The sequence below is a fragment of the Xenopus laevis genome, chromosome 1S (genome assembly GCF_017654675.1).
Source record: "Xenopus laevis strain J_2021 chromosome 1S, Xenopus_laevis_v10.1, whole genome shotgun sequence".
Classification (NCBI taxonomy): domain Eukaryota; kingdom Metazoa; phylum Chordata; class Amphibia; order Anura; family Pipidae; genus Xenopus; species Xenopus laevis.
This window is the reverse complement of record NC_054372.1, coordinates 61,615,292-61,642,012: the sequence shown is the minus strand read 5'-3', so window position 1 is coordinate 61,642,012 and position 26,721 is coordinate 61,615,292. Positions and strand designations below refer to the sequence as shown.

Below are 26,721 nucleotides of genomic sequence, written 5' to 3'. Positions count from 1 at the left end.
AATTAGCCAGCATCTTCTGAGGTGTCTCAAATAAGAACGTTTAATTACATTCTCAAAGGAATTTCATCTTCCTAATATCCAACTTCCCTTAAGTCAAAAGGGACTAATTATTGAAAATTATACCACCTTGATTAGTCTTTAACCTGCAAATAAGATTTGTACTAATAATTGCTGATGCATTTCCCATGGCTTGTACTGTAAATAGTAACACTCTGCAGAGAGGTGCTAGTGTGGGATGGTCCTTGTTCTTACCGACTTCTTTATTCTGATTCACATTCCACTGTTTTACATGTGAGGGAGCTGAGGATAAGCCAGTGAAGCAGCGAGGCCACATCAAATGTCCAATAAACACAACAATAAAATTGGCCTAATACAGCATCAGCTAAAAAAGAAGAAACAAACCACCGAGAAGATGGAGGTATATAACAATCCTACCAGTAGAAGAAAAAAAGTTTCACTGTTGCCGGAACTGCTAGAAACAATAGGCATTTGGCTTTGTTACTTTATTAAGGCAATACTGCCCCTTTCAGAATCATGGGCTATAAATACAGTCATATGAAAAAGTTTTGGAACCCCTCTCAGCCTGCATAATAATTTACTCCACTTTCAACAAAAAAAGATGGCATGTCTTTCATTTCCCACGAACATTCAGAATCTCTGTGTTTTACTTGGCTTGTGTGACCTAACATGTATGGTTTGTTTGTGTGCACTGTAAATCTTACGATCCCAGTGGGTGGCCCTTATTTTTTAAAATGGCAATTTTCTATTTAGGATAATCCAATGGCACATACTACTAAAAAAGTATATTATTATGAAAATGGTTTATTTACATGAATCAGGGTTTTACACATGAACTGTTTCATGCAATATCTTTTTATAGAGACCTACATTGTTTGAGGGGTATAGTTTTTGTTTAAAAATAACTTTCTTAATGTATGTGTAAAGGTACATGAATTTCAGCATTTCGTTGAACCTGTCCTTGTCTAATCTTTGGTTACCGGATAGCTACAGATGGGAATTTCTTAAACGACCCTTGTTAAATGAAAATGAATGTTCACACTCAATGTGTGTCTTGCCGCATGTATGTGGTATTGGAGTAGCAATTCCATGCAGCATGGAAAGGAGGCTTTGCAGAGCAACCACTGGCAGGGGCCAATGTAGTGGGGGTGGAAAAGGGCAGTGAAGGAAAATGAGGGAGATAGGTTTATTACAGTTAAGAGGGGACGGAAGGGTGGGGGGGGTGGTCCACATCTAATCAAAAGCAACAGATTAATTTTAGCTGAAGATGCTGGAGGGGGCAGATGTGAACTGGCATGTGTGGAGCAGGCTGACTCTCAGAGCACCCTGGGAGGCATCTCTAATGTGGGAGGTGGGGGTTGTGCGAGGAAGGAAAGGCAGATTTAAGTTATAAGGGACTCAATTATTAGAAAGGTGTATAGGGTAAGCTGTCGAAAAGGACCCTTCATACCGAACAGTCTGCTGCTTGCCTGGTGCTAGGGTTTGGCATGTGGTGGAATGAGTGGACAGTTTACTGGGAGTGGCTGGGGAAAACCCGGCGGTCTTGGTACACATAGGTACCAATGACAAAGTTAGAGGAGGGGGAGAAGTCCTCAAGAATTATTGTAAAAATCAAGGTGAAAAGTTGAGGGTGAGGACTTCCAAATTTCAGAGATATTACCTGTGTCACAAGCAACGTTAAGACAAAGGGAGCTTAGGGAGATTAATGCACGGCTAAGAGATTGGTGTAGGGAGAAGAGGTTTGGGTTTTGGAGAACTGGACTGATTTCTCAATTGGCTACAGGCTCTTTGCCAATGATGAAATGATGATGGTGCAGCAGCTTGAGAAAGGACCTGGATGGTCTGAAACATTGCTTTAGTTACCGTATTAAATAATAAAGTAGGTTTTATTTTTACAAGATGGGAGTGCTGCTATCTTTTCAACTTGGAGCAACAGTATAACCAGGACAGTTAATGCGAACAAGTCTCTAAACTTGTTGCATGACAATTTTATTGCACAAGTTGTTGAGGAGTCAAACAGAAACCATGCTATACTGGATCTAATGATCTCTAATAACCAGGAATTTACAGCATATGTGCAAGAAATGAAACCCCTGGGTAATAGAGATCATAATGTGATATAATTTAATGTCTGGTGCTAACAACAAATATTCACTGAGGCAACAAAAACCCTGCATTTCAAAAAAGCAAATTTTAGCTCCTCAAGGGCTGCTCTTCCAAGCACAGATTGGGGCATTATGTTTTCTACTAAAAACACAAAACAGCAATGGTTGTTATTTTAGAAGATATTAAATTGTTACTGTCCTCTATTTATTCCCTTGAAAAGTAAATGTAGAAGCACTAAGAACCACCCTATTTGGCTTAATACAGAAGTAAAGAAGCTTATAGGAAAGAAGAGAAAGGTATTTAAAAAACTACAAGTACTGTATGTGGGGACAGAAGAGCAATTTAATGAACATAAAACTATAATAAATTTTGTAAAATAGCAATCCAGAAGGCAAAGATAGAAAATTAGGAGAGCATTGCGGAAGAGGCTAAGTCTAACCCCAAAAGTACCTTGATAGTAAAAAGATACATGTTAAGAGAGTGGCTCCTTTTAAATAATGCTACGAATCTGGTTGTAATAGATAATGAGAAGGCAAATGTGTTAAATCAGTTCTTTTCTACAGTATATACAATAGAAGAATCGAAGTTGCCCCACCCACCTCATAGCTGCATTGTTGGTTTACCTCAAAATAATCAATGGCTGACTCAGGATATGGTACATGAAGCTTTACTAAAAATTAATGTGAACAAGGCGCCAGGACCAGATGGAATATACCCTTGGGTACTAAGAGAGCATAGTTTGGATTTAGACCGGTCTATATTTCTGTTTTTTCTCAGACTCACTTTCAGTGTATGACATGTGGATTGGAGGAAGGCTGATGTAATTCCTATATTTAAAAAGGGATTACGAGCATGAAAATTATAGGCCAGTAAATTTGACATCCGTGGTGGGCAAATTATTTGAAGGGTTGTTATGGGATCACATTGAAAATTTTGTCCTGGTGAATGGCATTATAAGCAGTAACCAGCATGGCTTTATGATGTCAGACAAACAGCAGGGGAGCCGTTGATGTGATCTATTTGAATTTTGCCAAAGCCTTTGATACAGTGCCCCACAAATGACTACTTTGGTGTGTTGGGCTTAATGAGAATGTTTGCACATGGATAGGAAACTGGCTACAGGACATTCTCTACTTGGAGTAAGGTTCTTAGTGGAGTCCCTCAAGGCTCTGTATCCACTTTTATTTAACTTATTCATTGATGACTTAGGGGAGTGTATTGTAAGTAATGTATCAGTGTTTGCAGAGGACACAAAACTATGCAGCCCAATTCCATCCAGGATGTGACATCCTTGCAGCAGGATCTTAACAAACCTGCAATCTGGGCAGCTAAGTGGCAGATGAGATTCAGTGTTGATAAATGTAAATTCATGCACCTGGGATGTAAAAATATCCAAGCCACTTTTACCCTTAATGGGACTTTGCTAGACAAATCCATAATGGAAAATGAACATTCCAGTTTTTCACTAGAAAACATTTTTTCAAGGAAAAAAAAACTCGAACTTTTTCGGGATTTATTATACCCCGATGCTGCAAAAAGCCAGAATCCAAAAATACACCATCTCAGACCTGTCGAGGTCCTGTGTAAGTCAATGGGATAGACACCAATCTCAAATCAGGGTCTTCTGTGGTTTTCACCAGAAAATCTGACTTTTTCAGGGTTTTCAGGTAAGAACGTAGAATACTTAAAATAGAGCGATTCGGGGGAAAAATCTTGAAAAATTAGATTATCAGAGTTTTTCCATGATCCGATTAAATCAAATTGTTTTATTAATAAATAAGTTAAAACCTGGCATGGGGGTTTGCTCATGGCTTTTTTTTATGAAATATGAGATAAATTAGAATTTTAGTAAATAAACCCAATAATGTTTAGTCATTATTTCTGAATGCATGTTCCTTAGCATGCCAGTTAATCTACCAAGTGGTTTTGCTCTTCTGTGTTATTTATACATCCTTTAGTTCTATTTAAACTAAGGAAACCACAATTGTTTTTTGCTTCGGTGGTTGAACTCCTCGATAGTTTAACCCCTCGATAGTTTTTGTTTAAATCAGCTGATATTTGTACGAATACACTAAGGAATAAACAAGGAAAATGTTTGGATGTGGGGATGTATGTTTAACTATTAGTAATTGTTGATATGCAAAAGTAATTAGGTTTGCTAAATACCATACCTTGTTCAATCTTTACCGCTTGTTCACCTTCATTATTATATACTGTATTACACTCAGTGTCAGACTGGGGCACATGGGACCCATCAAAAAATGTATCCTAAGGGCCCCACATCGTGATCACTAATGGTGCAGTGATTGTAGACATAAAGAAACAGAGACGTGCACCCTGTTTGAGCCTCTGCAGATCAGGCTGACATACTTTAATTTTGACGGTGCTCTTCTCCAAGACACGCTTCTCATTCACATTGAACTGTGCACCTATTGGAGAAGACAACTTAGACATCCAATAGGCATGCAGCCTCCTCTTTCTCAAAAGATGCGTGCAGTCTGGAGGAGAGCAAGTAGATAAAATTGTTTTTTTTTTTGTGCTGCAAGGGGGCCGCAGGGTTGGGGCCTGATTATATAAGCAGAGCACTTCCTTACAAGGGCCCACTAATATTTTTCCCAGTATCCCATTGGACCAGTCCAAAATGGTAGATTGGTCTTATTTTTATAGAATAATCTGAGTAATTTATACATTGACTGATACAATGGTGCTTCTACTCCGACTGCCTTGGGTGCATATTTGCATAATGAACTTTCCCATTAGATATATTATCAGTAGCATTCAGTGTGCTTTTGGGCTACTGTTATTCATCATTCTGAGACTAATATAGCAAAAACAAGCCAGGTGAATTTAGCCTTGAGCCACCAGCTCTCATGGACACCAGGAGGAAAGTCTCCATCCTGTCTCCAGCCAAGGAATTCAACTACTTAGAACTTTTATTTCAAATTTTCTATGAAAACAGCTTGGTAAGAACTAGGGGTAATTAATTATGTGCATTATAGGACATTCTCATTAACCATGAATGCCTACAAATGCCATTGTTAAAGGGGCACTATACCCCCTTGTTCAGTATGAGTGCAATGAATAGGGCCTATGCTTAACGTATTTTTGCCTATTGTTTTTGTCATGAAAAAAATGTGGATTTTGTAATTTCTTTAGCTAAACATGGCAAACAGGAAAAATTAAGATTCCCAACGAAGAGGTGAAGGGATGGGGCTTGATATTGATACAGTAATCTGTTTATGTAGATGAACGGATTAGAATGTATACTGGTAATCAATAGTGATCTATGTATCCACCTTGCAAGGACAAAACATGGCGTAGCCTCTATTTCCCCATTTGCCCTGATCTATGTATCCACCTTGCAAGGACAAAACATGGAGTAGTCTCTGTTTCCCCATTTGCCATGTCATCATAAATTAAATATAACTTTTATTAAAATAAGCATATAAAACATTATTATACTGGTAATCTATAGTGATCTATGTATCCACCTTGCAAGGACAAAACATGGAGTAGACTCTGTTTCCCCATTTGCCATGTCATCATAAATTAAATATAACTTTTATTAAAATAAACATATAAAACATTATTATTAATTTATTATTAATAGAGTTAATTGCATTCTAAAAATACAATTTTATACCTCACTAAATTGCTTCTTCTAATAGTAGGCATTATGTTAAATAAGATTATCGTTCATCTTAATGTGATGTTCCACGTCACACAGAATCCATGTAAATCACAACTGGTGATGATGGACACGGGGAGTTCTCCATCAGAATGTATACTTTGTGCTAGCAATACTGTTTTTACACCATAACACTGTGTAACTTCAATGTGATGTTCCACAGAAGCATGAATTAAAATCCTTCATAGATGTGTGCAGACATTTATTTGTATCCAACCCTGGCCTCTTCCAGCAAACTATGACAATATAGACATAATGCTAAAGTCAAGCATCGTAGAGTACAATATAGGATAGTTTGGAAATGCTGTAGCTTGCAAAGCTTTCATCTGTGCAGTCATTTTATAAAACAAGTGATTGCATAATCAATAAAAACAAATCAGCTTTTCATCTTTAGTTACAAAAGTTAAAACCTCGTCATGTGAAAAAATCATTCACACTTTTTTCCTGAACAAACTCAGATCAAGTGCCTCCACTGTTTATAATAACCTCATCACCTGAGAAAAGTATTCAATAAGACAAAAGAGAATAAATGAAATAGACTTAAGAGCTCACTTCCCAGAACATCTTAGCATCACTAGAGCAATTGAATTAAAGTGCAATTAATTTAAAGTGCATTCCCTCTGCTACCAATGAAATGATGAACGAGATTTTGTAGCATCCTGCCTGGATTTGGACCAGTGACCTGCAGTTACTGAACAGTCTGCTACACCTCGGTTCTATGTGAGCAGGTAGCTAAGTTCTTGGTTCAGTGCTTTGGTATCCTTGAGTTTTCCGGACAAGCACAATTTGTGTTTCAGCAGTTATTAATCTGGTCACACGTGCTCAGAGTTAACCATCCATCAGTCTGCTAATATGGTTCCCAGCTCTGTGCTCACTCACTGCCTAGGTCAAGTTCACTTGTTCTGCTCACTCACTGCCTAGGTCAAGTTCACTTGTTCTGGGTGCTCAAAGTCCATATTCTTGCTGTTTTCCCTGATTCTTGCTTCCCTAGTCCCATCACTTGTGTTTCTATGTTCATGTTTGCCTCAAAATTCTAAGGCTGTTATCTGGTTCTGATCTGGCCTGTCTGACTGTCTAGTTCTGTCTTTACCGGCTCCTTCGTGGTATTTACATTTGGCTCTGCCACTTGCCCATGTCACATTCTCTGGATTCTTGTGTAGCTCTGGTAGCTGAAGGCCAGCCAGAAGCCAAAAAAGCAAAAAACAATAACATTCTTAACTATGTTACATTTTTTTGATGAATGACATCTTTTTATATGAGAGCCACCTTTTTAATTTTTTTTAAAAGCTGTAATTTAAATTTTTAGCACTTTTTTTATACTATACCAAGTTCCCTGGATTTGTAATCTTTGTGGTGTTTGAGCTGAGTGCAAGAGCCATATTTGCATATTTGAACTACATTTCTTCCCATCGACAGTTATTAATACACTTAACTTTTTCTTGCATTGCAGAACATTTTCATGAGAGCACATACATGCCGTGGCTTTAAGAAAATCCAATTTGTTTTTTCATACCTTTATTCAAGTTCTAGTTGTATGCCAGTAGAAGAGAATGAAAGGACAATTACCAATGCACAGAGAACTTTTCCATCCAAATTAATGCCTGCTAGGTCAGCGTTTACACAGTCCCTGCAGAAATTATACATATATGATATTCTGGAGAATGTGAACCTGAAGAAGGTCTTCGATTGCATGGTGACCTGATATTACCAGGATGATCTTTACAATAAATAAAGTAAGAAATCAATCAGTGATCAAAATTCTGAACCTTTACCTGTAGAGTCACTTGAAGATCAATAGTTTTTCCAGCACTCCATATGGCTCCTGAGAGTGCACATTTCTTGTCAGGAATGATAAAGAACATGATGTGACATTGGACACCACAAACATGTATCAAAGAGATGTCCCTTTATCAGGGTAAAGCCTCTGAGTGCATTTTTATTTTTGAAATAGTCTGAGAAACCCTAGGATTTAAAGATGGAATGCAGGTCAGAGTAACAGATTATGATAAATGAACTTGGCTGGGTTTAAGAGAAAGGATTAATCTGTGGTGGGATTTTCTGCAATTTAAGTGTGATGTGTCACAGATGCAACTACTCATTTTGAGGGGTTTAGAGATTTCTCAAACACTTTCTTCTTCTGTGTGGTAAACAGAGGTAGATTCACATGATAGAAGTATAAACCTCACTTTAACATAACCTGATTTTACGTTTTCCCTCATTATACACCATTTGTATGTTCTAGAAGTTGTAGTAACTGTTGTCACAGTCAAATGCATTTAGCTGTATTTTTCCTCTCCAACAGCTCACCATAGTAATCACTTTTGTAAATCACTCAGAGATAGCAGGTTTTCTCAATTAGTTGGTCATAGTAGTTAAAGAATTGAAAAACTCTCTGAAAAAAGGAGCAAAGAAAAAAATGAACATTTTAGCACACACCATTAAATGAGACATTTGAGGAGGAAATATGCAAAAACAATGAGTAAAATAGTGAAAGATACTCTAAAGAACAGATGTAAAAGTATGGAGTATATAAAGGAGATATTGAGAGGGATTTGGAATGGAAATGAGCTACTGTTACAATTGGTATCCCAAACCCAGAACAAACCCCAAGGTCCCAGTCCCAGACTTCTGCCTTTAACAACCACCTATCATTTTGGGAAAAGCCCTCTGCTACTTGGGTGCAGCCAGGTCTTAATATGAACGGAACAGGGAGAGAGTTCTGGACAGGCAAGGGAACCGCAAGTTATACAGAAATGGAGAACAAGGAGCATAGTTGAAATTTCAGGCCGGATCAATAACAAACAGGCAGAGCAGTACAGTAGCAGAAGACAAGAGCGTAGTCAGTAAACAGGCCGGGTCAATAACAATATGCAGCGTGAATACAGGATCCAGAAGAATGGTCTAATACAGACCTTCATCCTGATGGGTTTTCCCCCTGAAACGTTGATTCTGTAGGTAGCAAAATAAAAGGCTTAAGCTCCCTGACTGCAAACAATTGTGTGTGTGCGGATCCGTTTGAATACATTTGCTGTTCCTAAGGGACCTAACCGGGTCAACAGAGGACCAGCACCACCTGTGCGGTGGAAGTGAACTACAGGTGTGCGGTTGAATTATTACATGAATCTAATACAGGCAGAGGTCAGGACAGGCAGCAAGACAGGACTTGGTCAGGATCAGGCAGGGTCAAAAACAACTATAAGCACACAGAAATCGCACCCAGGAACTACAACTAGACTGTTATGTAGGGCAACTAGTAATTGGCGCCTGTGCCTTAAATAGACCCCGCCGTCGCACCCCCACTAGACCACCAGGGTGAGTTCTTACAGCTCCTTTAAAAAAAATGGTAGGGAGTGAGGCAGTATTTAAATAAGGTTCAGAAGTGGAGAATGCAAGAAGAGAAAAGGAAGAGAAACATACAGAGAATACACCAAGTGAAAAAAATTAAAAGTTTTCAACAAATTCTAGTTCACTTCCCAAGCAACATACTGACATGATCACAACATTGCATTTAAAATTAATTGCTATTGATGTAGCAATCAATTTCTTATTGGCGGTGTCTTTTCTAGCCATTACAAGGTGGTTATTTTAGATAATATACTGCTCCTCAAAAAGCAAGTCACTATACCACTATGCTGAGGGTCTGAGGTTACCTTCAGTGAAGACAGTAAGACATTGGAATTATGAAAAGCTACATGTAACAACAGATTCTGTCACATTCTAGCTATATCTTATACTAGCTTGTATTAAATATATGTGTTTGCCTACAAAAATGTGGTCAGTCAGAGACACTGGTACTGTAGCTTGACCTGTTTGGCTGCAATTTGCCAGTGTCCATTTTGGATGCGGATGGGTAGAGACTGCCCTGAGCTTACTGTCCATTGAAATCATTACATATTATAGAACTGTCTATAAACTGATAGGGGATTATTTACTAAACTCTGAATGGAAAAATCATGTGAAATTTGTGCTTTTTTTTATAAAATCAGACTTTTAAAAAAATCCCGAATTTTTCAGAATTTATTAAACCCTGAGGATGGGAAAAGTCTGAATCTGAAAATCCGGTATCTCAGACCTGTCGAGGTTGCATATAATGAGATTTTCTAATACCGCACACCTCCTTCCACTTTTCTGCGTAGTGGTGCTGGTCCTCCGTTGACCTGGCCAGGTCTCCTTACTGCTTTGTAGTTTTGAAAAATGGTCCGCACACACCAATATTGCAGTCGGGGATTGTGCCCCTTTTATTAATGCCACCAACAATCAACGTTTCGGGGGGAACACAGCGATCCTGAAGAAGGGAGGCTGTGTTCCCCCCGAAACGTTGATTGTTGGTGGCATTAATAAAAGGGGCACAATCCCCGACTGCAATATTGGTGTGTGCGGACCGTTTTTCAAAACTACAAAGAGGTTGCATATAAGTCAATGGGAGAAGTCCCAATGATTTTTTGATGTGCGCTGGGTAAATAATACGATTTATGGTCAACAAAAGTAAAGGAAATTGCATGTGGCTTAAACAAAGAACATTTGAAACAGTAAAGGCACAAACTGTGATCTCTGTAGTAGAACTGTTACAAAAAAGACAGACAGAGAGAGAGCAATAAGAATGATTGAAGCTTAGTTCTAATATACTGTATGTGATTTGGACAGCTACAAAATATTCTAAATGTAGAATACATGCATCAGAATACATTTTTATCAGCTAAATTGTATTGTAAGATATGTTCCCAAATGTCTTGTGTGATACATAGATAAAAAGTCTAAAGTCACTTACCTTTTTACGACAAATTATGCAAAATAAATTAACTTAAATAAAAGATTCAGTTATTTAAGAATGCCACAGGCAAACCTTCTCAATTACACCTTCTGAAATCCAACTGGGTTTATGGGCATTTTGGCAGTAGTTCTTACGTAATGCAGAAATCATTCTTTATCCTTTATTTTTCTTATGGATTTATTCTTCTGGCACCATATTCTTACTGAAATGCCTTCTGTTATCTTCACACGATACCATACCCTTATGGGATACTTGCCCACTGGTCTTTTTTTCAATTACCGTATATTACAATGCCACTATCAGTGTTGTATTTGATATACCTGTACTATTAGTTCTAATTTCTCAATTTCTAAGAGTGGGGACCAGAATCTCCTTTCTATTTTGTTGCTGGGTCCACTGGGTTTATATATAAGACTTGTATTTGAGATTTGGTCATGAAGTATCATATGGCTTCTGTTCATTACCTGGTTAGGTTTGTGTGAAAGAGAGAGTATTATAGTATCGTTCTTCTTGAGTTTACAAGAAAATCATGTAAACAATAAATAAATCCAATAGGCTGGTTTTGCTTCCATTAAGGATTACATTTAAAAACACGAAGACATGAATCATGTCTGGTGGCAAACTTGTTTTCTAACACATTGGCCATGGAATTATATGTCAAATGCTTATTTATTTATTAATATTCATTTCTATATATACATATTTATAATAAATATGTATTTATTTACCAATGTTGGAATTTTTTTTCCGAACCTTACAAATTTACCAAAATACAAAAGATGACAACTTCCCAATAAAAACAGAATGCTGTTGGAACAAAATATTTCTGTAATAAAGATGTTTTTATATTTAATGATTTTTTTTTTTAAAACAAGACACCACAAACAGGATTGAGACATATCCTACAGCAATCAACAAATATTAGAATGATAACGAAATCTACATTTTATTGGCAAAATGATGTATTTTGTAGGCTACAACGAAACCTTCCGCTCTTAAAAAATAACTAGATGACTTTGCGTTAATTCTGAATAAAACTATCCAGCTATCAATATTTTAGGTTAATCTGTTCATAATGGAACCATTGCTTAAGTTTCTGTTCTGCCTTTCATTTCTGGAGGTAAAATGTTGCTAGTTTTAACTAAACAGTTTTTTTTACAGAAATGCAAGTGTTTGTAATACTAAAGTCCTTTATTTAACAACACAGAAATGTCACAAAAACAACTTTACCGGGCAATTTAATGTGTATTTTTACAATTTTGTACATGCCCCATAGGTGATTTTTTTTCTCATAAATACACTGTTTTCCAAAACGGCTTTTTTTTCCATAACTGCACAAGCATACATACACCTTACACATATATCTGTTAGAAAATGTTATAGATAACAGCACAGTTCAGAAATAGTAGAATACTGTGAAGGGAGTGCATATTGGTGGGCCACTTAATGTTCCTAACAAACTAACAGACAAACAAAAATGAAAAAAAAAATCTTTGTTTCCTTGTTTTTATGAACGTGTAATCATTCTAGCATCCAGTAGGAGCTGTCTTTTTATTCACTAGGAACATAGTAGATCTCAGTGTGAGACTGCCAAATTTAATGACAAACAAAATCTGGAACATTTAGCTGCTACATGGAACCGACTGTTTGAAATCACTATGTATCTTACCATGATCAAAGGCCTACTACTGTTTTCTGCTGCAGATATATTCAAACCTAAAGAGTATGTTCATTTAATACATTTCTTCCCTCATTACCTGATTATAGATGTAACCAATGTAAATATTTTCATCCTTTTGAATTAATTGTAAGAGTTACATGCCAAGGGGTTTGAAACACAAATAAGCATTGTTGTCTAGTACAAAACTTGAAATGAAAATTTACTCACAAATAGCGTACATATTAATCATCACATTATTTTAATCTAGTGCACCTTGAAAGAAAATCTTTTTATTTTAAGTCCTATCTGTCCTCTAATTGCAATATACATTATAGCTAAACATTTTTTTTAATACTTGCTTTTCGAAAGAAACCCGTAAAGTAAGTTTCAATTTGAAAACATCGAAAATATGTATCAAAAAATGGATTAAAAAATAAATGTTTTGTGAGAGAAGAAACCAAACGACAATACAACATAAAGTTCTTTGATCACAAACTTCTAGAAATTTGAAAAAAAAAACAACTGAAAGAAACATATATATATTCTAAAGAACAATATCCAGAATTATTAACATGACTAACAAAAAAAATCATTCTGTTTTCAGTTTCAAACGACATGTAAAACAACACATTTACAATATAAATCCATTGTTTCTTTAAAGGAATTTAAAAAAAACCAAAAAACACTCCTACACACACATCAAGACATGCAACATTAGGGTATTGGACAGTGAGTGCATTGCTTGTAGTATCTTGGTAGATATTGTACACCTGGGGCAGATTTATTAAGGGTCGAAATGAAAATTCGAATTTACAATTTTTTCTAATGGTCAAAACTCTCAAATTTGAATTGTGAATTATCCAAACTCGATTTGAATTTTAATTAGAATTTAGAGATTTATCAAACTATGGCACTTGGTTCAAATTCAATTATTCGCCACCTAAAACCTGCCGAGTTCATGTATAAGTCAATTGGAGAGGTCCAGTAACCATTTTTAGGCCTTCCTGACATACAGGTTTTTTTCGGGGAAAAAACTCAATTCAGATTTAGTTGAATTCGATTCCAATTCAATTTGAGTTTTCGGGTTGGTAATATTCGTCCGATTTTTAGATATTCGATTGTTTTTATTAAATAACCCCCAGTCAAATTTCAAGTATATTCGAATTTAATCACATGAATTTGAAATTCAACCTTTGATAAATGTGCCTCCTAATGTATCGTGAACTGACTCATTTATATTTTTGAAAGAGTAATTCATTTTTTTTATAAAAAAAAAAAAAAAAGGTAAAGCAAGGTAAACAGCACGTGCAAATAAGGCTTTTTTAAAAGATCAGTTATTTGAATAACTTGCTATCCACCAGCCAATTGAAAGCTGGGGAAGCAGATTATTTAAAAAAAATAACTTATTGAGCTTGGCAATAAATTGAACAATTGTTTTGTGGGAGACAGGGTAGAGGGGTAATATCTATTTTTGTACTACCTTGCAAAAATTTATGGATTTCCACAATGCTTACAAAAAACCATAACGCCAAACATAGAATAAAAAGAGAAAACACTCAATTGCAGGTTAGAGTTTGATTTCTACGTTGACTTATGCTTAGCTGCTATCTACTGAACATGATAAAAATTAAAAGTAAAGGGGCAGATTTACTAAGGTTCAAATGGTAAATTTAAATTTTTTTTGGCAGTCAAAACTCACAATTTCAAATTTAAAACATCCAACTCGAATTTGAATGTGAGATTTATCACACCTCGACCCTGGACATAGGTCCGTTGAACTATTTGAAGATGTTCATAGCTTTCCTGACATTCAAGTTTCGAGGAAAACGTGATTCAAATTTAATTCGGATTTTCGGGTCGTTCCTATTTGATTAAGGGGCAGATTTACTAAGCTCGAGTGAATAGTTTGAATGCAAAAATATTGAATTTCGAAGTATTTTTTGGGTACTTCAACCATCGAATTGGTCAAATCCGATCAAATTTGATCGAATCGAATGATTCGAACGATTCGAAGTAAAAATCGTTCGACTATTCGACCATTCCATAATCGAACTACTGTCTCTTTAAAAAAAACTTAGACTTCATACTTTGCCACATTAAAGCTACCGAAGTACAATGTTAGCCTATGGGGACCTTCCAGAGCACTTTTTTTTGATCCAATAAAAATCATTTGATCGATCGCTTTAAATCGTTCGAATCGAAGGATTTTATCATTCGATCGAACGATTTTTATCTAACGTTTTGCGCTAGAATCCTTCGAATTCGATATTCGAATTCGAAGGATTTTACTTAGAGGGTCAAATTCGAAGGTTTTTTAACCCTCGAAATTCGACCCTTGATAAATCTGCCCCTAAATGTTAGAAATTAGAGTTCACTAAAGTAAAATTCACATAAATTCGAAATCAACCTTTCATAAATAACCCCCTAATTTCTAGATCCTTTTTAAGTCTTAATTGGTAAGATGGACACGAATCTTCCAAATAAACTACTGTAGAGGGATTTCTGAGCAGCCTGAAATAAATCTACAACAGAAAGGCAATTCCAGACAAAATAAGGTAAACTTGCTAACAAAGCACACTAATGACAAGGGATGCACCAAATCCATATTCAGGATTCAGCTGAATTCCAAACATTTTTCAATTATTCTGGTTCGGTTAAGGGACAGGTTATTCATTTTTAAATATAAGGTTTGAAAAAAAAATAAAGCAAATAAAAAATTAGTCGCGTTTTGTTGCAATCATGATTTTTTTTATGATCAAAAACATATTTACAAAAAACTGGAAAAATCAAGTTAATTAGTGGAAAATCTCAACAAAGATCACATTGTTCCATTTAAAAAAAATTTGGCAAAGCAAAACAGATCAGATTTACCCATCACTAGTTGGAATAGGTATTGGTGTATATATTTTATTTATGTGAGTTATCTGTATACTGTATATGTGCACTGGAAATCATTGGAGTGGTTGAACTTGATGGTCTTTTTTTCAACCTGATCTAACTATGGATCTCTTGTGGAACTGAGCTGAATCCAAAAATTATTTGTTTGGTGCATCCATCCACACTAATAACAATTACCTTCAACAGCAATGAAAAAAGCAAATTTTAATTATATGCAATGCGCATTCAGTATTTTTTTCATAAAGAGATACTTTTTTTCGGTTATCTAAGCGTCAGGATAATCTGTGACTAATCATTCCAAGTGACTGTATACTAAGTAGAACCTACTAAAAAGCTATTCAGCTATTTAATGGTGTGTAAAATATTTAAAATGTTAAAAACAATGCTGTAACATTAACCATTGTAACCAAATTTTTAATGCCAGACTAATGGCTAAAAGGACATTATTTTACACCACTCTAGACCTGGCATAATACCCTGCAGCCAAATGGGCAAATCCAGGCTGTAAATACTTAGTGGAGGGAAAAGTGGTGCAAAATTCTCAATGAACTCAACAAAGAATTTAACATGGCAATTTTATGCCATAATACCTGGCTACGCATTTTCATAAAATCATTATACAGCTTTGTCAATATTGTATTCATCGCTCCTTGGCATGAAAGTGCTGATGTTCACTGGAATCCAATGCTGTTTGTTACACACCTTTACAAATATGCCCCTTAAATTTAGTAGAAGCCTTCACAACTATTAAATTAGACCCTTGAAATAACATTTTGCAGCCCAAATGTATTCTCCTCTACTTTTGGGGAACACCTAAGATGTCTGGAATTGCTCCTCTGCTGCAATATATGTGTGTGTGCTTGTGTGTATTTTACTTTGGTCATTCCAGTGAGAATGCATTTATATTTTACAGTGTTTACAGTTACTATAGAAAAACCTAATCAGAAGGCATGTACTCAGTTACATGGTCACAGTACACTTCTGTTTCCCTGAACAAATAATTCAAAAGATTGGTCCTACTGGGCTGAACTACAATGCTGTATGCTGCCTGACACTGCCCTACAGAGAAATTGGGTCAGTTGTCGTAAGTGCTTTATCACAAGGGATATCCTTTGAACATAATGACACAAGTGCCCACCAACTGCAATGGCGCATCCTTTTGCTTGAATTGTGCCTATAAAAATGTAAAAGGTGTCCTGGATAATAAGGTAGCTCGGCCATTTTTAACAGATGCAATGAAATAAATTTTGCCCTCCTCGTTTTCCCTACGCTTGACAATTATTGATAGACGGGTCATCATCTTTTAACCTTGGGGAATTACAAATCGGATCTCTGGGGATGCATGATATAATACAGTGCTGTTGCTGCTGCTGTGACTAACCAGCTGGCAAAATAACATTTAAAGCTAGAATTTATTGCTCCAGATTTAGGTTGCAGAACCACACTGCTGAGTACAAACTGTTAATCTTCATATAGATGCTCAGACATGATTGTCTCCTTGTGTCTAAATGCACAAAATACAAGCAGCTATCTGTACAGTTTACAGTACTGAAACACATATTTGGAAATGAAGAATAGATATTTTTTTTTTCAAAGTTACATCATTTTACAGCAGGGGGTTCACCCAAATGATTTCCTATCAGTCATTTTAAAGTAGACAACAATTTCACTGTTAATTATAGCTAAATTACATCAAAGTATGAACCTGTGTATTAAATGTAGGGTGAACCAGCTGATCCCAAGGCTCAGGTGATTATTTTATTTTCGTATGTTTGAAGAACCCTCTGTACATAAATGAAAATAGTCTTTCCGTAAATTCTTCAGTTGCGGACATTTGCAGTTCCCAAAATATGACCAGTTTTTGTCATTCGCCTTTAAAATAACATATTTTTTCAAGTTTTAAAAGAACCATCGGAATGCTTCGGCGCTGGGGACCGGTGTTCTCTGTTGAAAAGAATTAAAATAAAAACATTTAATCACATTTTTCTTTCTATGGTAATATCAAACATGTACTTGTTACAGTAATGAATACCAAAATCCTATAAAAGTCAAATCTGCAGTATAACAACTGGATCTGGGTGTTTGCCACTGACACCATTATTCTATAAATTTAGGCTGCTGTATTCATATTTATTATATTTATATTGCTTATGGACTTGTAGACAATGCTCACACACACATTAACCTATAAAGCTGGGCTCTGTCCTAAAACTCTCAAATGAAAAGATGTAGTTTTTACTAGCCCAGTATCTAAGTCAAGTCAACTGGACATTTACGGGGTTATTTATCAAGGTCCGAATTTACCTTAGTATTTCTAATATCAAACTTCGAGCAACTCCAAATTCCTGAATGGATCTTATTTATAGAGAAAAAATGCCAGAAAAAATAGGGTTGGGCAAACTTCTGAGCTTTCCCCGAATACTCCGAATTGTTTGGAGTTTTCCGCAAAAACTATGATTTTTTCGAAGTTTTCTGACTTTTTTGTGCCAAATCCCCAAAATCATTGGATATCGTATCGACATCAGCGCAGACACTGGGACCTTCCCCATTGACTTATAAAGGACCTTGAGAGCTTTTAGATGCCTGGGTTTCGGATTCTGAGTTTTTAGACCATTCGTAGTTTTTTTTTTTTTTGCTCCGAAAACTACGAATAATTCGAGGTTTGGATATTCGGACCTTGATATATAACCCCCTTAAAGTTTTTCTTGAAAACTCTAAGGGGCAAATTCACTAAGGCGCGAAGCGTCGAACGCTAGCGTTAATTCGCTAGCGTTTGGCATTTTCGCTACTGCGCAAATTCACTAACGAACACTGGCGTAGTTTCGCTAGTGTTACTTCGCAACCTTACGCCAGGCGAATCTTGGCTAGCGACGAAACTACGCAAATTCACTAACTTGCGCAGTGTACTGAACGCTACCTTTTACGCTAGACTTCCTTCGCCACCTCAGACCTGGCAAAGCGCCATAGAGTAGATAGGGATTGTTTAAAAAAAAGTCAATTTTTTTTCTAAGTCCCAAAAAACGCTGGCGTGTTTTCTACATGATGGCTGATAGGCTGAAAAAGATCGAAAATTTTTTTGGGCTCCCCTTCCTCCCCCCTACATTTCCTGACTCATGGCAACTTACCTAGACAGTGGGCACATGTGTAGGGCAAAATAAAAATTTTATTTGCTGATTTGAAGGTTTTCTAGGCATTTGTAGTGCAGATACGTGTTCCTCCATTGAAATTTGAATTTCGCGCCGTATCAACGCTAGCGCAACTTCGCAACCTTACGCTACCCCTGTGCGCAACTTCGGATTTTAGTGAATTTGCGGAGCCCTGGCGAAACTACGCCTGGCGAAGTGCGGCGAAGTTGCACCTGGCGCAACTTCGCATCTTAGTGAATTTGCCCCTAAGGGGGTTATTTATTGAAGAATTAAAAAAGTTAAAAATTCAGGTTTTTTGCTATAAAATTTTAGTGGAAAAAAACCTCAAATTTAGAATAAAGATTTAGGGGGTTATTTACTAAGCTCTGAATACCCGAAATCTGAAAAATTCGTGATTTTTTTGTGTTATAGTAGCCTTTTAAAAAAAAATCACAAATTTTTCGGAATTTATTAAACCCCGAGGGCTAAAAAGCCTGAATATAAAAACACGGCATCTCAATCATGTCGAGGTTGCATAACAGTCTATGGGAACAGTTCCATTGATTTTTGATTGTGTCGGGGGTTTCGGGCAATTTCATGATGATTTCAGAGCTTTTGGGTGAAACCATGAAAAATTCGGAGTTTTCAGGGAAAATTCACAAAAAAATCGTGAAAATCTGAGCTTTTCCCGCAAAGGCAATTTTTGGGAAAATGTAATAAATAAGCGTTAAAAACCCGAGTGGGTTAGATGGAGTTTGTAGCAGCCGATATTGAGATAATTTTGGACCTTGATAAATAACCCCCTTATTGTACCCCTGAGGTTGCAAAATTCTGAATCCGAAAATCCGACATCTCAGACCTGCCAAGGTTATATATAAGTCAAAGGTAGAGGTCCCTATCCTATTTGGAAGTTTCTGTGGTATGCACTGGAATTAGCCTGAAAATCCGACTATTTTAGGCCTTTTGGGCAAAGATCTGAGAAATTCAGGCTTTTCGGGAAAAAGCTTGAAAAAATTGAGTGATTTGGGGGAAAAAACAAAAAAATTTTACGATTTGTTTTTTTCCTTGTTTTTATCAAGTTTTCTCTGATCCAGTTAAATCAAGCTTTTTTAATACTAATAAGGTCAAATTGTGGATTCTAGTTTGATCTGAGTTTTTAAAAAAAAAAAATTCGAAAAATTTGGATTTTGGTAAATGACCCCTTAAATGTCCAGTTAATTCTACTAGATACTGTATATCATGACCTGGATAAATCAGAATCTTCATAGACATTTTACTAGCCCACTTATCATCCATCATATATATTTATTGCTCCCGATAATAGCCAAGGGGCAATGTGCATCTATGTTAAGCATTAGACTGATATGTAGGGAATGTACTGAAAATGTTTTATTTTTTAAAATAAAAGTACTAATAGATCAACTTTTTGTATTTTTACTCTTTCACCTCCTTTATTTAGGGGAGTTAGTTAAAAAAGCTCTGTATAAAAAAGTTCCTATGTTCATGTTTACAGAAAAGGAGGTTTTTGTAATAAAAGGGGTTTACCTGGGAAGGATAATGTAACTCTATAAACTTCTCTTCCACCCAATGCAATTGTTTGTAGACACTAAACCCTCATATATGCACAATGGACTGTTAATCATAAAGGGTTGGTCAATTTTTTTATTTTAATTAGATACCTTGTGAGTGGCCTCATTGGCTTTTAGATGGCACCGCATATCAGAAGCTACATAGAAAGTTCACATTCCCACTATTTGCTGTGTTTGGCACAACTTGCTAGTTGGTTTATGACTAATCCCAGCATTTCTCCCAAAGAACCACCTTTACTATTTAACACATAATCATATCATAAACGTTTTTAATATTAGTCTTGTTTGCTACAAAATGAGCAAATAATTAAATAAATAACCAATTTAAGTTTCTAGTACAGAATTGTTCCTGAATATACCATATACTTTGAGTATAAGGAGTGTTAATTGGTTACACAGATTGTTGTGTGAACACACACATGCCAGAAGTTTATTGTATTTGCGCAGTACTCATACTGTCTCATACTATGCATTATGGCTTGCTCATAAACTTTCGGGCTTTCTAATGAGGCCTACAACAGAAAGGGGCACATTTACTATGGGCCGAATATCGAGGGTTAATTAACCCTCGATATTCGACCATCAAAGTTAAATCCTTCGACTTTGAATATCGAAGTCGTGGATTTACCGGTATTCGTTTGATCGAACCATTGAAGGATTTTAATCCATCGATCTAACGATTTTCCTTCGATCACAAATTGCCTAGAAAGCCTATGGGGACCTTCCCCATAGGCTAACATTGGTGCTCGGTAGGTTTTAGGTGGCGAAGTAGGTGGTCAAAGTTTTTTTTAAAGAGACAGTACTTCGACTATCGAATGGTTGAATAGTCGAACGATTTTTAGTTTGAATCGTTCGAATCGAAGTCGTAGTCAAAAGTCGAAGTAGCCAATTCGATGGTCGAAGTAGCCAAAAAAATACTTCGAAATTCGAAGTATTTTTCCTTCTAATCCTTCACTCGAGCAAAGCAAATGTGCCCCAAAGTGTCTGCACGATGAAGTGCTATATATTATGGTAATCAGCAACTTTCTCAGCATTGGTGATATTATGGCACAAATATTGTGTTGGAGCAGGTACTCTGTTGATAAAAAAACAGGTGCAAGGTTTATTGGACAGAGTATTGTGCCAGCAGCCTATTCCCAAGTTTATATCCTTTGATTTCCTGGGGATGCTGCCTGCATACACAATATAGTTTCTAATATTAATGCATTTCTCTAGAGACATGAATTTTCATAAATTGTTTCTCAGCGGCAGAACGAAGCCCAGTTTGATTGTTTCTTCCACTTAGAATTTCTCTTCCACTCTATGACAATAGGTGATTTAGAAGCAGGAGATTGCAGACTGAAATTGCTTGTCATACCAGTTAATATATTGCAGGGACCTTAACAATGAATAGTATGTGTGAGCTCTGACCATGTGGACACAGACCTTTCTCAAGGAGTAGAAGATAACCCACAGCAGTTGTGTTCTTGTTTACTGTCAAACTGAGCAGAATTATGTACAGGTATGGGATCCATTATCTGTAAACCTGTTATACAGAATTCTCTACAGTATCTAGTAAAATTAAAATTACCCAGCAACACCCTAAGACAGAAGTCACTAGGGAAGATGTGAAAGATGGCAAACTACCATTTTTGGACTGTGCAACAGTTATCAAGGAGGGAGGAAACTTGGATGTTGTAGTAAACAGGAAACCCGCTCACACCGATCAATATTTGTAATGTATTCCCATAACCCTCTGGAACATAAACTGGGGTTATAAGAACTCTACACCATGTGCAGAAGCGATAAAGAAAGAATACCAACATCTGAAAGGAGCTCTGAAAACTTGTGGTTACCCAGACTGGGCCTTTAGCAAAACAAAATCTGGGGGAAGAGCTTAGCAGGGGAAGCAATATTGTCATCCCATATGTGGTATCAGAGAAACTTCTAGAAACACCATATTTTCTGGAAATATCATATTCCTGTGTATTTCAAACCCAGCAACACCTTAAGACAGAAGTTGGTGCACCCTAAAGACCCAACACCAAAGAAGAGCAATGTGGTCTATGCTGTCCAGTGTAGTGAGGAGTGCTCTGATCTATACATTGGGGAGACAAAGCAACCATTCTGTAAGAGAATGGCCCAACATAGAAGGGCTAACTCCTCAGGACTAGACCCAGCAGTCATCTCAAGGAAAGGCCATTCCTTTGAGGACAACAATGTGCACATTTTGGATAGAGAGGACAGGTTTGAAAGAGGTGTGAAAGAGGCCATTTAAGACAAAGTGAAAAAAACATTCCTCAACAGAGGAGGGGGCCTGTGACATCCTTGTCATCAACATACAATGCCGCTTTGACATCCCTACTCTGGCGGCTTCACAACAATTCACACCTTGTGATGGGCGAATTAATTTGCGAAACGGCTGGGAAAATTCGCCGGCGTCAAAAAAAAATGGACAACGGCGTCCGTTTTTCGGACGCAGGCGCATTTTCGCCAAAAAACGAGATGCCATTGCCATCAAATTTTTCGGCGAAACGGCGCAAATTCGCCCATCACTATTCACACTCTCATAGACTCCATCTTAATCAAATAATTCAAATTTTAATTAACTTAACTGAGATATAATTAATACTTTTTTGTGGCAAAACAAACCTATTGGGTTTAATTGCAGTTTAAACATTTTTTAACAGGTATGCCTTTTTAGTAGATGTAAATTACAGAAAGATCCCTTATCAAGAAATTCCCAGGTCCCAAGCATTCTGGATAACAGGTCCCATACCTGTGCTGTGTTTTATTGCTTACTATTACTGAAGTGCCTGACTCTTTAAATTCAATTAAAACTCAACAAAACACATGGAAGTTCAGCTGCAAGATATTAAGCCCTTTTCAATCTTGTGATCCTCGTATGTAGAAGGCAGAAAACAAATCAGTTGGGATACCGAAATATCATGCCAAATAATATGTAATTTAATTTATATCAGCTGAGGATGCAAGGGCCTGATTAAAATTAAGACACAAAATAATCTGATTACAACACTCCTGCATGTAGGCCCATAGAAAACATATTGATAAAGATCTCAATGTTTTCTTATTCACAAATTTTGGGCTTATTAATCTTTTGACCTCAGGCCATTAACCTAATTAACATAAGACAAGTCAGCATTTAATAAAGGCCTATGCATAGGCAGCTTAACGTTGTAGGAAAGTTGCCCAAACCATAGGAAGGTAATGATTAGAATACATAAACATCTCTCACCATAACATACTCTCAAATAGTTCTAAATCCAATATGATTGTTTGGTCAGTCTTATCTATAATTGCATTTCTTTGCACTTGAACCTTATACACAGGGCAGCAAGGTGGTGCATTGCTGCCCAGGGAGTTTGTATGATCTGTGTGGGTTTCTTCCTGGTATTCTAGTTTCCATCCCAAACATATGATTGGGGCCATAGATTTCAAGATAAACCGGAGCATAGACCCATGTTAATTAAATATAATCGCTTTAAAACGACATAAATAAAGAATAATATATATATATATATATATATATATATATATATATATATATATATATATATATATATATATATATATTGATAAAGATCTCAATGTTTTCTTATTCACAAATTTTGGGCTTATTAATCTTTTGACCTCAGGCCATTAACCTAATTAACATAAGACAAGTCAGCATTTAATAAAGGCATATGCATAGGCAGCTTAACGTTGTAGGAAAGTTGCCCAAACCATAGGAAGGTTGAGTGCAGAGGACCTCTTGTAGTTGACTATATGTATTTTGTGGTCACACCCTCATTGCACCCCCGCCTAATGGTTTTAAAAAATAGTGGTGAGCACAACTTTCCCTTGTTTGTTATAGTTATACAGGAGCAGTGACCAGCTCCATGTTGTAGCTCCCACCCTTCCCAGCTATAGTCAGGTGATCCCACTGGTGTCTAATAAAAGGGCAGCCAAGTTTGGGAGTTTTACTTTGAAAGCAGCTAGTAAGTTGCAGGTAAAACTTAGTCCCTTTGTAAAATGTATAATTAAGCAATTGAATTCTTAATGAATCAGATGAAAATTAAGCGTAGGACTGGCCAGATATGGGATGACTTTGACGTAGTTGGCCAGCTTAAATATATTGCAATATATGGACAAACAATCCCTGTGTTGTTTAAAGGGTAAGGCATTTTTTAGTGGCAGTATGCACAAAATGCCTCTGTCTTAAATATATTTATAATGGGTTGAGTGCAGAGGACCTCTTGTAGTTGACTATATGTATTTTGTGGTCACACCCTCATTGCACCCCCGCCTAATGGTTTTAAAAAATAGTGGTGAGCACAACTTTCCCTTGTTATATATATATATATATATATATATATATATATATATATATATATATATATCTCATTAAAAGAAAAAAGGACAAAATTTCGATCCCCATCTTGGACCTTTATCAAGATAAAGGTCTAAGATGATGACCTAAAAATTGGCCTTTTTTAATCTACTAAATAAAGGATACGTTTTTATTTTTCTATAAAATCCCAGTGTGCATCCAGATTTTTTGATGAACTCTGAATAACCGGCAATTGAATAGCCCCTGGGTTAATGAAAGATTTTCAGAGTGGGAGTGCTTGATCCACCACAACATATTTTATATATATCTATATATATATATATATATATATATATATATATATATATATATATATATATATATATATATATATATATATAGATAGATAGAATATCTTGTAAAGCAAGGCACTCACAGGTCTTAAAATATGGTGAAAAAGAGATAAAGTTTATTTGTTATTCCAACGTTTCGGTCTTCCTTGAGACCTTTTTCAAGGAAACAACAGAGTGAAAAAATTCAAACCTTATACCGCTCCCCTTGAAATAGTAGATTTTGGCACGATTTTCAAGGGGAGAGGTATAAGGTTTGAATTTTGCTTTACATGATATTCTATATGACTTCTCTTTAGTGTGCACCCAGGCTTTTTCTCCAGTAAGTGAGTGCAGCTATTTTTCCTTTATATATATATATATATATATATATATATATATATATATATATATATATATATATATATATATATATATATATATATATATATATTTATATTTATTTCATATATGATAATCATATATAGTATGTTTTCACTTGCCCTGGGGAAACTGAGTGATTGAGTGTGCCACTAATTACAAAAGAAACCCTACCACCGTAAGAAGGCATTTGGAGCATGTTTGGAGTGTTTCAATAGAGAATATTAATATTTAATAATTTAAACATTAACCTTTGCCCCTATTCAATGGTCTTATCCACATAGGATATTCAATTATAACAGCTAAGGTACAAAAATGGATGCATTTCCCTGATTTAATTACAATGTAAATCTATTTTGACTACTGCTTATTTTAAAGTTGCTTATTATTATGTATTTACATTATAGAAATTATATGAAATGATGATCAACCCTATCTCTACCACTGAATTTTGCTCATACATTTGTATAGGGACATATATCTTAAAATAGGCACCTAATAATGTGAGATACATGAGTAGAATATTAGACAATAATGTTCAAGGTTGCCTTTATGTTGAGGGTAGTGTTATAAAATATTTTATATCCCTGATGCACATTTATCTGACACATGTTTGCGAGGCCAATGTCATAAAGGAATAAAGCAAGGAAGTATGGCAATATTCAGAGAAAGAGAAAGCCCCATGCTTAAAAAAATCTGTACTTACAGAAACAGAAGGGTCCAAATGCACACTGGAAACAAACAATGCTAATAAGGATTGTTTACATTAACATTAAGAACATGTTTTAATTATGAAAATACAACATAATACATTTGTTGACCCCACCTAAATTCAGCTAATACTAATATGCCCTAGCACTTTGGAATATTTCTTCTAAGGTTAAAACATATGCAATAAATTATTCATGTAAACTCCTGGCAAGCTAGATCATTCGCAGAAAAATATATGCCATGCATTAAACGTGCATTAGTGTGCAAAGCATCAGCAAGGGAAAAACTCTCAAGTGCATCTCCATTTAATATCAAATATGTATTACAGACCAACAGGGGTAATGGTGGATAATAGATCTAGCATAAGTAGGGTTTCCTATATTTTTATCTTTCTAACCTATTCTTAACATTGGTATCAAGCCTCATTTTTATTGGCCAGCATGCAGTTGCTTGAGGGAAATCATATTCTAAAACAGGTTATTAGAGGGGTAGGTCACCTTATAATTGAAGGGGTTGTTTAACTTTAAATTAACTTTTTGTATGATGTAGAGGGTGATATTCTGAGACAATTTGCAATTGGCTTTATTTTTTATTAATTGTAGTTATTAGTTTAGCCTTGTATTCAGCAGCTCTCCAGTTTGCAATAACAATCTGATTGCTAGGGTCCAAAATGTTTGGAACTTAAATCAGTAGGATAGGGCATGAATAGAAAAATAAGAACTTGAAAATAATACTGACAATATACCATTCCTCAGAATGGATCTGTTTTCTGCCTGCTGGGGTCAGTGACCAAGGTAACAAACTACATTAAGTAGTTTATTAAAGTATTAAAAAATGCAGATTTTTTGGGTGTCAAATCTAAAAAATTTGGATCTTTCAATCCGAAAAAGTAGCGGTTTTCGTGCAACAATCCAATATAGTCGCGCTTCATGGGTTTTTTTTTAAATGATAAAAAAGGGTAAATCGTGGATTCTAGTTTGGTCTGACTTTTTTTTATTTAAAACATGAGAAAAATTCAGATTTTGAAAATAACCCCTATAACTTGCAGGCTGCAACTCATAAGTGATTGAAAAGCTGCTTGAATAGGTCCATCTGTAAAATACAGATACAAAAAACTTTTGGATACCTGGCATCAC

General features: G+C 35.9%; 1 protein-coding gene across 1 annotated transcript in view; it reads right to left on the bottom strand.

Moving 5' to 3' along the window:
* Window positions 1–15,168: 15,168 nt before the first annotated feature.
* LOC108706732 (CXXC-type zinc finger protein 4) overlaps window positions 15,169–26,721 on the bottom strand; it is an 83,544-nt gene continuing 71,991 nt past the window's right edge. The window contains exon 3 of the mRNA XM_041579666.1: window positions 15,169–17,085. Within this exon, the coding sequence (XP_041435600.1) occupies window positions 17,041–17,085 (45 nt within the window). The 3' untranslated portion in view covers window positions 15,169–17,040. The remainder of the gene's footprint in view (window positions 17,086–26,721) is intronic.